We start from the raw sequence: 17,409 nt of genomic DNA, 5'->3' as shown, positions 1-17,409 counted from the left end.
TACCACCAGATAACTCGTAGCTTACCACTGTCCTGATCGTTAGTTATTCTAACTTGGAAGACCCAGACCATAGAGAGCCATTTATTCTAAGCAGATCAATTTAACTCCACAGTAGTCCTAAGTTTTCAAGGGGACCCTCAGGGAAATGATTTTCCCACCCCTTATTTAGAGAGATTATAGAATACCAGAGGTGCAAATATACCTTTAAATTGGATGAAACTTGTGGGAAGATATTTAATCACAATATTTAGCAAAAGTCTGCTCAGGCATGGAGAAACGTGTGATGTCTGCAAGTGAAAAAGTCTGGGGGGGAAAACAATTGAGTTTCAACAGCACACAATCTCAGAGTTGATTGAAAGCTGACCTGTTGGAAAGGGCTAATTTTTTTGGCAATGGTGGACGGTATTTCCTGCTCACAATGTGAGCTCTGCAAGAAGGACAGCCAAAGGTCTGAGTCACTCAAGCACAGGGTCTGGTAGAGGGCCGGGAATGTAAACTGCAAAAGAGAGATAGCACAAATATAGAAAAGAGAATAAAATGGTGGGAGACAGGTCAGAACATTATGCTGAATGAATACAGGATTTCCCATACTCAGTCAACAGTTTTTCATTGTTTAACTGGTGCATATTAGATGGCACAGTATGACAGTGCCACAGTTGTCACATAGAATATAGTCCAGAGAATACGGTAGATCCTGTCTTTGGCTCAGTGAAGATTGCTGCACTTGCGGCACAGTGGTTGGATTTTTTGAAAATAGCGTTTCTGGACATCTAAACATTGCTTCTACTCTTAGGCTCTGTATTATAATTGCAGATCACATAACTTGATGATTTAACTGTGATAAGATTTGATTTTTGTTCTTTTTTTTTTTTAATCAACAGATTTAAAAAAAAAAAAAAATGTTTTTACTTTAAAAACAGCCACTGCACCATGCCGCTCCTGGTCAATCCAAGAAGGAAGCTCCTATTGAAAGAGAAAAGACATTTGTCAAACACATAAATAAATGGCGTTGTCTTGCTTCAAAGAAATAAGGCAGCATTTTTACCTCTTTCTTAAACACTTCCCCTACGACTGATCCAGTGAACAGATCCCATTCCTACAAAAAAAACAAAACAAAGCAAAAAAAACCAAAAAAAAACAGCAGAGTTCTCACAAGTTAAAATGAGAGTTTTTCCAAAATTAATTATGAAACCCTTCAAATACAAACACATTTACTCACATTCTCTTGGAAGAGTTCGGGGCGCATGCCTTTCACAAAGTGGATGGCGAACATGAGCTGGTCAGCCTGAGAAAGAGATTAGACAGGAGGCATAAAACCGGATACATATATAGTAAACCATATAAACTAGAGGTAAGGTAAGACATCTCACAGTCTGTGGAAAGAGATTAATGTCTCATGATATGCAGCTCAGTCTGCCTTACGGACCCACCTTAAGCCATCAGTTCACCTTGACCGAAACTCCCCGAGAGTCTTTAAAGCATGACAGCACATCTCACTTCAATTCTTGTATGTTAATGCAGTGTAATAAGGATAATTGAAAAATCTTCTTGGTTGGGGATGCAAACATGTTATAGCTGAGCAAGGACTTTAACCCTAAGTGCTCGGGTTGTGTCAGAGACAGAGGGATGAGCTTTGTGTCAAAACAAAGGTCAGTCACCAGAGCGTCCCAGAAGGAAGCCAATCAAACATGTATCACTGTACCACTTATGTTCTGTCGTCAGGTAAATCAAAGATTTCATTTTTACAACAGGTAGCGTGTCTGAGAGCGACCGTCCACCATGTTATCAGCACACACGTGAAAAGGGAGCATCTCTGATGGTGACGGCGCTGCAGTCATGACATTCAAGGACTTTGCGTCTTGAAAGGCGAGCTCCACTAGATCACATTCTGCACCCATCACAGCATACTATCTGATGCATTGTCTATATCTATACTATAACTTCTGCATTTTGATTTTATTTCATTTGGGTTGTGCATAGGTATCTACCTACAAATATAAGAAGGCTACATAACTACATACACGCTTGATATAATTTACAGCCACTGATCGGTGTTGTGACGCCACAACTTAATTTGAAGCCGTCAATCAAATGAGCCAACGGCATTCTTAAAAATGACCAAATATAGGTTAAGCCATAGCTCAAACAATAGTTTAAAAAGCTAGCTGCATTTTGCGACGATGCTGTGCTATCATGCCACAACACCAAATATCTTTCATTTCGCATAGATGGCAGGGATACTGTTCGATAACACCTTGTTTTCCAATCTTTGCATCTCTTTCTAAACCAGCACACTTCCCAAATCCAAATCAATACTTTTACCTTTTCAAAAATTCTCATTCAGACCCTCCCAGAAGATGCTGAGGCCGGTAGTGTTCTCCCATATAAAACTGCTGATTATCTGCTGTTATTCATTCAGTCACAACAACACAACACTAAAACAAATGATGCACCTTGTGTCATTCACAGTGAAATACATTCACGCCTCTTCAATAGTGCCACACGTGAATATGAAAATCTAATTTTGTGCACTTAACAACTGGGTGGCAAGGACAACCACATTGCAATTAGCATGCAAGGCAGTTATCTGTCTCAATGCTGTGGTTTGTATAGCAGCAAAATGTTAACTGACTGTGGTAATCTAATCAGGTGGGCTATTCACAGTAGGGACCATCGGTTCCAACCAGATGCATGAACTGTTCCCGAAAAGCCCGGTGCATCAGGGAAACGGGGATCTCTGTAAAACACCCTCTTACTGACACCGTAAGCAAAAAAAAGAAAAAAAGGAGAATCGTCCCTTAATAATGACATAACATGACTATAGTCCTCAAAAGAGCTTTTGATCGACATGCTGCAGCCAAGTCTACCAGAGAAAGACTCAAGGACAGGGGCTGGAGCTCACCTTGACGGCATAAATGCATGTTTAATCTATTATTTCAACAGAGAGGGCCGAACTACATGGCACCCTTCAACAACAAATCTTTTGACCCATGAAATTTATGAGTCAAGCCGTTTACAAAAACACAGGAACACACGCCCACGCTCACACCAGTGCACTGTGACAATCACAATATCCATTATTGTATTTTCCAAGTAACATGATAGGTTTCTGACTTTTTCACAGTTAGGTGCAGCTGTAAGTGTACTTATTTGTTCCTGCTCTCAGCAGCTGCAGAACTTTGCGTCTCCCTGTGATGAAAGCTTAGGACTGAAGCACAAAGCCAGACATGATGAATAAAACCCTAAAGTAGCTTCTAGTGGATCATTCTGGTGTGTTTTTGTTTCACACACTGGCGTACACAGAAGGTGTGGAAGGATTGTAGCACAGTACAAAACAGATTTCTGCAAACATTCTGCAAGTAAACATTTGTCAGCTGATTCTTAAGCTCTAAAAAATGTTAAGTCAACATGCTACTGAGCTGGATCAGAATGTTTGCGGTGAAAATGACCATAAACACTCACTAATCACGGTGCCTTGCAATGCCACTGAAAATCAACGTGTCCAATATAACATGACTTTGGCAGTTTTCCCCTCTCTTGTTCTCTCATTTCCTTAATTTCTGCCCTCTCTTGCTCATTAACCACATTCACTGTGTCAATGGCCCCGTCTCCCACCTCTCTCCTTTTCCCCTTAAACTTCTCTCTTTTGCGGTCAAAAGAGGTGTTGACAGAAGTACTGATAAAGGAGTACTTCCCCTCTGCTAATAACGAGGTTGCAGCTGTCTACGCGTACTGGTTGTATGGCTGCAGAGTAGATAGCCTTGAGATGGGATCAGCAGTTAACGGCCACTCTCACTCTACTATTACCATAGCGGCAACACACACATGAACGCACACACAAAACACAAAGAAATTACATTTACCCTGAACTGCACTGGTCGATGCAGTGATTGCTGAAGGACTGAGTGCATGGTCACATAATTGTGCCTTTAGTTTTTGCAATCCCTGCCACCAATGTTAAACTACTACTTTATAAGGTGAAATACAAACATCAGGCAGTCATTTCATTTTCAGCGTCCTACAATTGGCCTCAAGGCTGAACGTAGGAAATTGGCCATTCTCGAAAGACGCTGAAGAATCCCTCATTCGTACAAATCAATCATTACAATGACGAACGTATTTATTCATGCTTGCACGTTACCTTGAAAAGGGACCGGCAGACATACTCATACACCATATTCTTCAATTTGGTTTCCAAAGCGGCGATCCGAGCTTCTGTGTTTTCTTCTTCCTAAAATGCACACAAACAATATTCACATTTAGTGAAGTTACTGTGCACATAGAGTCTGAGCGTTTATGTCCGAAGCGTGTGCTGAGTTTCAGTTACATTCGAGCGAGATGAGTTACATTTAGAACGTTGCTAAAAGCAGCAATGAAAAAGAAAATAGTGATATTACTATTCCAACATGTCCATTGTGTCTGCCACATACAGCCACACATAGTCAGCTATGTCTGTGTTCTTCTTTTAGAAACAAACAGTCATGTTTTTGTTTTTTTGTAAACCACAAAATGAGGGACAGCAGTAAAACTGTACAGTTCGGGAACAGAGGGAAATTCATGAGACAGGGAAATGAAGGAAAGTCACTAGAGAAACTGGGACTATTAGAGCATGATAATCAGACGCACAAAGAAAAACTCAGGGAAGGGGCAAGAGAGAGAAATCCCAGATGGATTCTGTGTGTGTCTCTTTCTTATTTACATTTCATGTGGATTTGATCTCTAATGTGAATCTCCATTCCGTTCAACTTGTACTACAGTCATGATTTTTGGACGTTCAAATAATGTATAGGTTTGTAAATGCACCATATATGCTTGCATTTTCTGTGCTTTGTGTGCACTATTGTACATGTGTATGAGTGAATAGGAGTGTGCCCTGTCAGCATTTGGAGGGTAAAATCACTTTCCAGATCTTTGGAAATACCTGCAGCAAATTGTAGTTGTCCAGTTCGATACAACAACAAAAAAAAAAAAGGTTCCGAGGGAGTGAAAGTGCATGATTCAGTGCGCTTTTCTGACCTTATACAGTGAATGGGTCTACCTGCACATGAACATGCACACATGTGACACACAAACGTGCTACAGTGGTGACCAGCTGCTGCATGGTGACATCCTTGGATGACAGCGCTGGCTGTAACAACCCACACAGGATTTGGGGAATTACTGTTCCATCTCTCAACTCAGCCTGTGTGTGTGTGTGTGTGTGTGTGTGTGTGTGTGTGTGTGTGTGTGTGTGTGTGTGTGTGTGTGTGTGTGTGTGTGTGTGTGTGTGTGTGTGTGTGTGTGTGTGTGTGTGTGTGTGTGTGTGTGTGTGTGTGTGCACTCTGGTTGCCACACAGTGTTTAGGGCTCAGATGGACAACAGCAGCGGTAGACAGTCCTCAAAGCTCTCCAGCTGTGCAGGTCAGAATGAGATAAACTGACTATATAAAAAAAGTTAATTCATTTCTAAAAAAAAAAAAAAAGAAAAAAGACAAAAATCTATCCCTCCCAAAAAACTGAAAATGGCCATAACAGAAAAATATGGCAGGAAAAAAAACCCACAAACACACACATGAGAAATCAATGTTTGTATAGTAATGTGTCCATATAAATGTGTTTTTGAATTTATATTGTACAAATAAAAAAGTAATGACTGCTACAAAAAAAAAAAAAAAAAACTAGTGTCAAGTGCTTTCGGGCTGTTTAGTTCCATGTTTGTCAAAGGCAACATTCTCATTAAATTAGTAAGCAAAAAAATATCTGAGGCTACTTCAGGCAACAACATCCTAACTGTAAGCTGGCTGCTCTGTCCTGCATCAGTGAGGGATATTACAGCGGATAATACCAATAAGAATATTACTTATTCAATAAGTAGCCCCACTATCCTGATTGGATTTACTGTAATGGATTATGTCTCCTTCAAATCAAAAGTGATCTATAAGCAGGTGCCAACCCTGAAGATAAAGCTTATTTAAGCTATAGTCTGACATTTTCAGAAAGTCAACGAGAAGTAAATTTAAGAGCCATATCTGCCATTTTAACATCTGCTTAATACATGGACAATGTGTTGTAGCAAAGACTATCACTCCTTGTGGTGTGTAGAATCTCGTGTAGAATCTCCAGCTGCTTCTCGACTCAATGCACCATCTTGTGGTAGAATCTTGTATGGCAGGGCTCAACAAAAGTTGGAAAACTTGATGACTCCATTACGTATATCAGTAGCACAACACAACATTGTCTTTGAGGCGATATTATGACTGTTGCTTTGTATCATTCTATTTATTGCTTGAGGTAAACTATCAAAGGGCCCATTTACACCTGCCCTTAACATGTGTTTCAGGTGATCAAGTCAAAAGTGGCGACCCTGAAAGACAAGTGTGAACAGGCACCAAAGCGTTTTTACTCAAACCACTTCCCGAGGTGGTTGGGGACGCATCTGACCACATGCACAACACATGCATTGCAAAAAAGTCGTACATAATACATAAACGTCATCAGTGTGCGTCATGTTTTCGTGTGACAGAATGCGCCAGTCTGAGAGTTTAAATTTTTCCATCTTTCCCAAAAAAACATGGAAAAGAACATGGACGTCAATGCCTGAGGGTCTGGAGAGACACGGTGCCTTAAAGCGGCCTGGACAGAAGATACTGTCCCTGTTTTTGTTTGGGGACAGACTGAGGTAATAACTGCACGCTGGACACTTTGGCATTTTCGTGGAAGTGATGAAGACGTAGTAATACAATTCAAACTCAAATGCCCGAAACGCTGGATGATATGGACAATTGTTAACAGTCTGCATCAGGGTTCTCCACATGTGATCTGATCGCATGAAAGGCATGTTAATGGCAGGCGTAAACGGGCCCAAAGGTTGTTCCTTTAGAGATTATTTTCTCCAGTGGAACCAGAGAAACAGTCTCTTTCCAAGTTTCACTGTGTGTGTTCATGTAAATTCAAGCTGTGATGTTTGCACAGTAGAATCCAATTATAAATGCACACATTTATATTCTACCTGAGTGGCTTTCAAACCGCGTTTCCTTGGAGCGCTGTCCTGATTGCCTCCCAAATAAAAAGGCTGCAGACGCCTTCTCCACTCTCTGATGTGTTAAAAGGTTACAGTAAAGCCAAACGCTGGGAGACACAACTGCTCTCACGAACATACTTCAAGGAAGTTTCCAGGTCTGTTGTAGCTTTTAGAAAGAGTCTTATTCTGGGGTTGTTTTTTTTTTTTTTTTTTTTTGGGATATGTGCCAATATGATGTCATCTGCCAAGATCTCTGAAACCCCATATTGTTACTGAAGACTCATGACTGAGAGGAAGCATCAACGTTTTGTTTGGAAACAGTGGCAATGAGTAAAGAAGAGAAAACCGCGAGAGCTGTCCGGCATCAAATCACCTTCTTGGCCTGCAGAGCTCGCTGGAAGAGGCGCAGAAAGGCAGCAAGGCTGAAACGGTACATGTTGTTGATTTTTGACAGGTCCGTGATGACAAAATACATCTTGCTGGCACTCTCTGCAAGAGGCAGGTACGCATCCCGCTCCTGAAATAAACAAGACATTGAGATTAAAATAATGGTACTTTTCTTTAAGTATAAGGAAAGTCCACAAAAGACACACAAGAGATTTACGTGGAATCTAACAAATTGGGATCGTAAAATTTTATTTTAAATTAGGATGGGTGGCAAAAGAGGAAATAAGGAAAGAAAATGTGAGATAAAAACGGTGCGTATGACGATGATAGAGGGAAAAAAAACTGATAAATGGAAAAAAGGTGAGACAAAAGGACAAACTGAGTTCTGGTGTAACACTGAACCCTAGAGGAGGATTCTGTAATGCAGCTGCAGCTTGCCAACACCTGCTGCACATCTGGACCTCCTGACATTAGTTGCAGAAAATGGCAGTAAAGTTAACCTCACAGGTGTTTACGCCCAAAGATGATGAGCATAACTTTGCGGTTATGTTGTATGATTTTCCCTTTCAATATGAGCACATCTGAATGTGGTTATGTTTTATTCCAGATTATAAAGGGGGGGGTCACAATATAAGCAACACATTCTGCATCGGTTTCCATTTCTAATTGTAGTTCTTTATAATATTACGTCCCTTTATTCTCTTTATTGTTTGTATTGAAGAACTGGTGTTCTCAGGATTATGTTTTTCCCAGTAAAAGATTAAAGATAATACAGTTACATTAAAAAAAAACGGAATACCTTTGAAAAGTTTGTTGTTTTGTCGATTATTTCAAAACAAATGACACAAAAACTCAATTTGTATTCCCATCTTTATGGCCTGCGGTTATAAAAGAAATATTTAATATTGTGATTTTTTATTTTTTAAATAATATTTGTGGATTTTATTCAGGGGCATTCATGATTTTCATGACTTTTAAGTCTGTTCAATTTATTTCTGAGATGCATATCTCTCAGTTTATGAGATAAGATAATGCTCGATTAAATCCACCCAAGTGTGCTGATTGTTGTACTTGAATGGTAAAGTTAAAATAAAAATGCCACAACTTAAAAAAATTAGATTTATTGATGGATGTTTTTCTTGTTTCCTTTATCATCAAGTTGAGCGTTTGCGAGTCAGTTAAAATCAGACGACATTAGTTGAGTGAGGAAAGTTACAGAATCGGATTGATTTGGTATCAACAGCTTTTAAAGGTATATATTGGATTATGAGTTACTATCGTTTCACTGGAGCTTAAACAGGTTAACTTTTAGAAGTCATTTCAAGTTATTGCATACTGCTTTTTGGAATTTAGGCTCCACACAGAGTGAAGATATGCTACTCAAGGCATCATGGGGAAGTTTGTGTTTAATGTGAGTTGTTATAAGTCCGTTTAAATGGTGAGATATGGGAATTGTCAAAAACTTCATGAAATTGGCAAATAACACTACGACCAAATCAGAACGGCCCCAGTTTTTATATGCACCTGGTTGTGTGTGTGCGCACACATGTGTGAGAGAGACAAAGAATACCTGATCCAGGGATGCCTGCAGCCGGTGTGATTCTTGGAGGGACTCCTGGATGAGAGCACTGCTCGCTTTGGTCTGGTTCAGACTCTCTATGAGCTCGCTGTTTTCCAGAATATTACCCTGAGCTGTGGCCAGGGTCTGACACAGAAAACACACAGGCGGGCAAAGTTGTAGAAATGAGTAGGAGAGAGGAGGAAAAGAAAAGTGCCCTATTCAAATATCAGGACTGTGTGTGTGTGTGTGTGTGTGTGTGTGTGTGTGTGTGTGTGTGTGTGTTGGCAGGTGCTTGTGAATTGGCTGAGGTTGCTAATTTGATAAAAGTTGCAGGAGAAAGAGATTTTCTATTTAAGCATTCATTGTGCGTCACGACTCTCCAACTCCATCCTGTTGAATCTGTTCTCTCAAATGAAGAGATACAATTTATTCAAATAAATTCAAGTAAAATAGATGAGAAAGCAGTAGAGCATGGAAATGTCAAGTCGAATATGCTCTTACAATTCAAGAGTAATTACATGTCTAGCACTGAAGCGCTGCCATCCTGCTCCTGGTATTATCAGTGTGTGTGTCCAACTTTCACTGAAACTGTGAGCCGGAAAAAAAATGGCCATTAAGTCAAATGTGTCATTGTGTCCATCTACAAAAAAGGACAATGTGTATGTTTATATCCATTAAGTCCTTATCCAGACGTTCCTTTTTTACTTAGATCCACAGACTGTCTCTAAAAAAAAGCTGCTGACCCTCTACAGAGGAGCAGCACTGGAAGACACGCCCACTCCCAAAAGCTTCAAAATAAAAGCAATTGGCAGTTTAGATTCTCCACATTTCCTGATGAGGTTTCTCATTGCGATGTGCTAATCTAATTTAGACAACCTCGGAGAGCACACCGCCCCGTGCTGGTTTTTGTTCCCGCCCACAAGGGGTTTTTTCCGGGTCCCACATGGGAACTACTGCAACATTTAGTTTTTTAATGTAAGCGTAAGTAATTAGGAAAAGGTTGGTGACCTTGTGACTTCCGTGTTTTGTTTTTTTTGCTATTTCCCTTTGTCAATGTAGTGACTGGATGTGAAAAAACTAAGTAAAAAAAAAAAATCAAGGTCGGGTGCATGTTAAGGACAATGCAAATCAATGGTTACTGCTGCATAGAAAAAAAAACTTGTTTGTCACAACAAAAGCATAGACCCACCCAGCATCAAAGCCTATGGGTTTTGGCAGTATCCTCCTCAGACTCATTTGGCAATGTTTGAGGGACTCTGATCACAGCACTAGCAACTCTAGTTATTTGGTCTGATCACAATCTCTCTGTCTGCTGCACCCTCCCCAGAGAGAAAGAGTTAGCGACAAGGTCTGCAGTGCAGGGGGAGCCGAGCAATCCGGAGCCGAAGGAAGACGAATTCCTCGCTCTCGCAGCATATGTTGCATGCCTCCATATTTACCTCTAACAGTGAATCTTCCAACTGAGCCAGCTGAATCTTCTTGTCTTCCTCTTGTTGAAGAAGCCTCGTTTTCTCAGTCTCGAGTTCTGGCTTTTCCTGCTGGATGGTCAAGGCCAGCAGCTAAAGCACGGACACAAACAGACAGGCGAGTGGAGACACAGTGTCACCCCAAGATAAAAGAAATTCTTCCACGTGGGTAATTGGAGTCAAACCGCCTGTTATAAAGAATAATCAGCCGTGTGAAATTCTTCTCGGCAGAGGACTAAACACATGAGTGCTTATTGTGTTCGTCTACACAGTCGTCTGTTATGCCTTTGAGTGTGAGTTACATGCATTACCTGCCCTCGCAAGCCTGCCCTGGTGGTTGTGAAATTGACCTCGGTGACTACTGAAACAGCGTCAGGAGGGATGAAGGGACTGGGATTCCGGGTTGCCAGGAAGAGACGGAAGTCCTCATTGTAATCGATGACTTTGTCCCCTATTTGAACCACGTATCGCGGACCTACAGGGCGTGTCCACACATGTAGCCATGAAGAAGAGACACTTAACATACAGCGTAAGATACAAAGACAACTCTCTCTTTAATGATACAATTATACCCACATCCTTGCATTTTATCCTTTAACTTCCCTCTCAGCTACCTCTCGTCAAGATGTCTGCATTGCGGTACAGTCGGAGCCTTTGTGCTGCTCCCCCCCCCCCCCCCCCCACTATCTTGTTCAACATCACTTTTAAGTGTATAACTTGCCCTTTTCACATAAGTTCTCTTGTCAATTCAGCTTCACATAGGCCACCACCTCTCCATGGATGACTCAGAGTTATGAGTATATTTACAACCTCAGTTTATATGTTACATGATGGTTATGCAATTACCTCGATCGAGACATTTTAAATATCGCAGGTTTTATATACCACAAGGTTCAAAAAGAGTTAAGCATTAGTATGAGGTGCAATGTTGTGAAGGTCTCTTCAGTTCTATGAGACAATGTGACGGAGTGGGACTGCGCGGTGCAGCAGTGGTTAGTCATTTTTAGTCAAACCTAAAAACACACTTGTTAGTTTAATGGTAAGAAGACTCCACATTTTACAAGTGAAGAAGTTCATTAGCAGAGAAGTGAACGCGACGGGCGGAAAAATCCTCGATGCTCATGCATACATGTAAAGGCGGAGACTAATTTGTTGTGTCTCTCTGCAAGCAAACACCTTAAAAAATGCAAGGAGCAAAGACCCGAGCATTTTTCCGGAGACTAAATGAAGGCACTTCAGCTGAGCAACTACCACTCCTTTTATTTATGTGCTTGGGCAAATGAGGGAAGCCAGCAGACAGAAGCATTTTTTCTTAATGTGCCAAAGACAGATATGAAATGACAGCACAGTTAGTGCAGTCAACTTAATTTGTTCCTCCATTCTTTCTAATTTATCTACAATCATTTTTATACAGAGACTTTTTTTTTTGGGGCTGTCTTTTTTAAAGGTCCCCCCCACAGAGCACATTCAATACTTTTCGGAGTTTTAATCCAGATAGATTAAATAGAGTTGACAAAGTGGAAGGGCTTTGAATGTGGTTTTGTTGACTTTATTATGCTATTACTGCAAGCGTGGCCCTCTTACATTTGGAAAGAAAATAATCAATAAATGATATAAAAACTCATTGAATAAAAGCATAAACAACACCGCTGTAATGATTGTCTATTTAAAAGCCTGAATAAAAAGTCCATCATGAAATAGCAAACAATCATGTGATCACATCCATGGTGTTATATTAAATATACTGTGTTTTTGTAGTTTTTCACAAGTTGTTTTGCCAGCGTTTTTAGTTTCCTTGTTTCTTCTTCGTCTTCTCGCTTTAGCTGCGTTTACATAGTCACTCTTTTGTCAATCTGATTCATAGTTCAAGGTTATTCCATTTACATGAACACTGATTGAAAAGATGAGGTTGATGTGCAGCTGTAAATCCACCAAAAATATCATCCGGTTCAGTCAGTGAATCAATCCCAAAATACACAGTGTGACATGCGGACATGATCCCACATCCACTTTTCCCGAGAAGCAGATAAGTACACTGCAACGCTCTCTTTGTTCTTATCAGGAAGAGATGCATGGCAGCGTTGTGTCTTGTATCGATTGGTTGGGGTTTGCCACTGCAAAGATTTTACGAAAACACTGTATATGAATTGTGACAAGCTGAATTATACAATAAATGTGCATACAAAGCTCCAACCGTAGAACGTGTCTAACGTTTTAACCTCACATGTTTTTAAAATGTTCTAATGATCCCCAGGCACCCTGTCAAAGACTTTTACAAAACGGGTCTACAAATGAATAGTTAGGATAGTCGGCAACCTAAGACAAGTCAAACGTTCCATCAATTTCATCCCAACAATGAATGAAAGTGCTTGTGATTTTGTGTGAGTACCCTGCGCAATCAGGTCCCTCCTCAGCAATGGATAGAGCACAGGTTCAACTCCATCCATCTCCTGGATTATGAGGGTCTTTCCAAATCTGACTGCCAGCTCCAGAGATGTCATGAAGTTACTATCCTATAGAGAGAGACACACACACACACACACACACACACACACACACACACACACACACACACACACACACACACACACACACACACACACACACACACAGAGTGAAACCGTTGCATAATCATTAGCTCAAACCAACTGGGGAAAATGTCTCACTCATATGATGTCTGTAAAGCAGAGGGAGCAATATATTGATAAGTCTTGTGAGCATGGATTCAACAGAAGAAAAAAAATCAAGCGGTGCTGTGTTACAGAACACTTCAAGGGAATGTTGGACAGGAATCGGTTTACAGGCTCCTGCAGACATGAAAGTTACTTATCTGACAGATCACCGACTTTGAAAATCATATCAACAGTGTGTGAGAATGAGGGTCCAAAGACTGCAGCACTCATTGTGCGTGTCCGAATGTGCTTACCTGTTGGTTGATAACTTCTAGCTTGTGCTGTTTGAGGTGCGTGCATAACCACTCTGTGGCTCGGGATGATGGATCGATCAGGAACGGACAGGCAACACTCTGAGTACAGAACAACGAGATTCAGGTGAAGTTGGTACGGGAAGGATTCATTCTGAAAGTAGCTCACCTATACGTGTGTGTGTGTGTGTGTGTGTGTGTGTGTGTGTGTGTGTGTGTGTGTGTGTGTGTGTGTGTGTGTGTGTGTGTGTGTGTGTGTGTGTGTGTGTGTGTGTGTGTGTGTGTGTGTCTCAGTCCTGTCCTTGTGCTGTCTTGCTTATCGACCACCATCACTACAACGCCAGGCAGAGGGAAGTGAACTCCAGCACCCTCTTTTCATTATGAACTACTCTATTTCATGGTCTTATGCTTCAGGATTCTCTTTGTCAAACCGGCCCCATAGCATCTTCCAACTCTGCGGCAAGCAACCATTAGATATTTTTAAAGTAGTCTCTATTGATAAAGGTTAGCTGAAGAAATTACCTATTTATCACATCTTTAGATCCATGGAATTAAAATCAGCGGTTCCAGATCAGGTGCTTATGATTAGAATCAGAAGGGGGGGGTGACAGGAGGAGCTACTTATATCTAAACCTCTGACATAGAGGGTCTGTTCTCTCTGCTATCCTGCACGCATCTAAAGAGCTCTCTACAGCCCTCCGAGATAGGCTATCGCAGTCTTTTGATCCTGACGGGCGAATTAAAGATCCTCCAATTAATTGAAAGAAAACATCTCTCGGTTATATAAAGACAGGTCACGTCAATCAAATTAATACCGTCTGATGAAAAAGTCTCAGATAACCTTAAACAGCATCAACTGGGTTTTCATTTCCAAATGCTGCGTTTGCACGTAAGAAGAAAAAGAATTATACTTGGAGAAATTTCTTCATCAAATTGACACAGCATAGCACTCAGGGGGAGCCTTGCTCAGGGACCCCCCCCCACACACACACACACAGAACATGCAAACTCCACACAGAAAGACCCTGGGCTGTATTTGAAACCATGAGCTTCTCGCTGTGAAGCGAGAGTGCTAAGCACTGCACCACAAATATGATTTAAAAGATATGGGGGGGGGGGTACTTGAGGGGAAAATTCAGGCACCAGAATGTCAACTTGGCTTATGAGCATGTTGGTGAAAGTTGATATACAGACAGCTAAGTGGCAAATTGAAGGCAGACTGCAGAAGTAAAATGTGAGCGGCCTAGCAGAATGATGATATCACACATTTATTTCACACATAAATATTTTTGGGTGCTTGCGCCGGGTAGGTAACGTTCTCTAGTGAGAGATAAATATCACATAAAATCACTCAGTCTTTTATCAGCCCTGTTTGTTAGGATTTCACTGAACTCTCGGATAGTTACAGTCTGTCAATATGACGTCATTTTCCATCGGATTCCGCCACTGTTTGTTTTTCCTGTCAGCATGAACAGCAGCAACACAATCAAATGTTCTTATGTTGTTTGTGACTGTTCCTGTCATATTTGGGATTCAGCTCAACTTGTTTTCACAATATTATACTCAGCAGTGTTTCATGCCCCTTTGTAAGTGAAATTTATGCTCCACTATATAAATGTTACTTTGGTCTACATTTTTAGCCTTCAAGGGTACACAAACATTGGTTGCGTGTCATACAAGTTTCGTGAATGAGATTGATGTTTTCACAAGGTATGGGAGCCATTTCGGTCTGTAAACATCAAGAAAAACAAACTACAGCTGCTACTCGACAGGAATAATATAACAAGTCTTCATCGCTATGCACATTAAGTTGTTGGGCCACACAGAAATGCAACGTTTGGTCACTTACTGTTACATAAACATTACATTTACTTTGTTGAAGGAACACATTATTTACATACTTTTACATATATGTTGGCTGTATTTACTGAAGAAAAGAAGGAGCATATTCTTGTTGGGGAAACACAACACAGGCAGCAACGGGAACAGAAACAAGCAGCTACATCAAACTAAATCTAGTCAATGAGGATGAATGATGGAGCGACGTACCTTTAACTTTAGTGCATTGATCTGAAGGCAGCAATGATAAAAAGAATAAAAAATAACACACAAACACACAACATGGGTATATGGAGGAGATATGAGTAAAGACAATGGAAACATTCTGAACTACTCATATGAAAGGTCCTTGCTGCGGGACAATGTGAAAGTTTTTGCGGAGACAATGCACAAAACAAAGATGCTGAAAAGGTGCACGGCCTTAGTCATGCAAATGTTTAAAGAATTAGATGGGAAGAGATCAAGAATCCGTATTACGATTTAAAAAATAGACGTTTCTTTCAGGCTTACTTTAAATGTTTCTCTTTACCTGCAGTATAACCAGTGCATTCTCCATGGAGAGATCGTCCGATGGGAGGCCTTGACTCTTCCAGATCAGCTGTTCGCTCTCCGAGCACAGGAACGACCGCAGGTCAAACTCTGATACAGACGGAATACAAATGCAGCTGGTATATTGGCTCATTAAAACAACTGGAACTCTTAGTCGCCGGAGTGTACAATAAGACGACATAAAATCCCTGCCTTGGCACCTGAGCACATCATGTTACACTTCAAGTGCAGTCACGAAGCCTGCACATATACGGCCTTCTAATTGTGTTGTCCTATATCAGTGAGATATGAATTGGCATATTTATCTTTCATATGTTACAGGCTGACTCGTGACGATCGTTTATTAGTATACCAACAGAAGAGCATACAAATTGTGAATCGTTTGTCTGTGTTATGCATAAGATTAAAAAGACAAAACACCACGATTGCACTGTTGGTATCTAATTAACCAGATGATGATCAAGGTCTATTATTCCCTCCACTTTCACAATTACAATCATATCATTAGGCCCATGAACATGCGAGTGTATTTTTCCTGCCTATAAAAGCACAAGCCAATCATGCTGTGTGTGTGTGTGTGTGTGTGTGTGTGGGAGGCTGGTTTTGTGAGATTTATAAGCAAAGAAGTTGGCATATGCTTGTGAATTTAGCATAATAGTATTCATATATATTTACTTTGTAGTCCAGAGTGAGCCATCCACGCCTGCAGACAGTGTCTCCTACGGTCTTCAGAAGCTGCAGACAGATATGTGATGAAGGCCGCAGCAAGCAAGGCCCTGATAGGGAGTGTATCCAGCTCATTCTTTATCTCAGACATCTGAAAAAAGAAAGAGAGAAAAAAAAAAGAGAGAAAAAAAACAGAGAAAAATAAAGTTGGAACAGACAGAGGGGTCAGATAAGTGGGTGAATAAAGGATAGGAAAGTAAAGACAAGAGAGGACAGGTCATGTAAAATGACGAAACGAGAGAAAGAGTAGAACATAAAGTTAAATGGTACAAGCTAAAGTTAACATAATATATTACGGCAAAATGAGATGTGTTTTGTATCCTAAATGTGTCACTCAACACTCTTAAGTGCACTTGATAACCCGCTGCTATCCTCCACACAGCTAATACTACTCAAATTATGTTTGAAGGATCTGTTTTTCTTAAATTTCATTTAGTAGCAAGTCAGAGGATCAGACCTTTGGCAAATAAACAATAGGCTTATAGTACTTCAGATAATAGCATAGTTCAGCACTGTGAAGCATCAGTATTAGCAAAAAAAATATGATAGTAGAACGGTAAAAATCTACTTCTATATTAATCTTGTATAACTGCTTTATGCTGGTTAGAGTCATGAAGGCGGTCGCCTGGCTGAAGGCAGGGTCAACACAGGGCTAAACAGAGAGGCAGACAACCACACACACACACACACACACACACACACACACACACCAATTCACCAAAATTCCTATCTGAGAACTGTGAGAGGGAGCAAAATGAAAAAAACATGCAAACACAGAAAGGACCAAGATTTCTCAACGGAGGATCTCATTGTAAGGCGAGATATAAATATTATTCTAGCATCACTTTTTATAATTTTTTTAAATCATTTGTAACATGGTCGTACCGCTCCCGGCAAGAAGGAAAAGGGGCTTGATTCGAGGCTTATGTGTAGAGTTTGCATGCTCTTTCCATGTCTGG

The 17,409-nt window shown here is 40.7% G+C and overlaps 1 protein-coding gene across 1 annotated transcript in view; it reads right to left on the bottom strand.

Moving 5' to 3' along the window:
* Window positions 1-17,409, bottom strand: part of dync2h1 (dynein cytoplasmic 2 heavy chain 1) — a 101,753-nt gene that overhangs the window by 44,547 nt on the left and 39,797 nt on the right. The window contains 14 exon segments of the mRNA XM_080460502.1: window positions 365-496; window positions 910-963; window positions 1,046-1,096; window positions 1,220-1,285; window positions 4,142-4,231; window positions 7,373-7,516; window positions 8,957-9,091; window positions 10,387-10,506; window positions 10,725-10,888; window positions 12,803-12,926; window positions 13,340-13,438; window positions 15,386-15,406; window positions 15,705-15,814; window positions 16,400-16,541. Of these exon segments, the coding sequence (XP_080316628.1) occupies window positions 365-496; window positions 910-963; window positions 1,046-1,096; window positions 1,220-1,285; window positions 4,142-4,231; window positions 7,373-7,516; window positions 8,957-9,091; window positions 10,387-10,506; window positions 10,725-10,888; window positions 12,803-12,926; window positions 13,340-13,438; window positions 15,386-15,406; window positions 15,705-15,814; window positions 16,400-16,541 (1,452 nt within the window).

This window comes from Lipophrys pholis (genome assembly GCF_963383615.2).
Source record: "Lipophrys pholis genome assembly, chromosome: 3".
NCBI classification, from domain to species: Eukaryota; Metazoa; Chordata; class Actinopteri; order Blenniiformes; family Blenniidae; genus Lipophrys; species Lipophrys pholis.
This window is presented reverse-complemented; position numbering and strand designations above follow the sequence as displayed.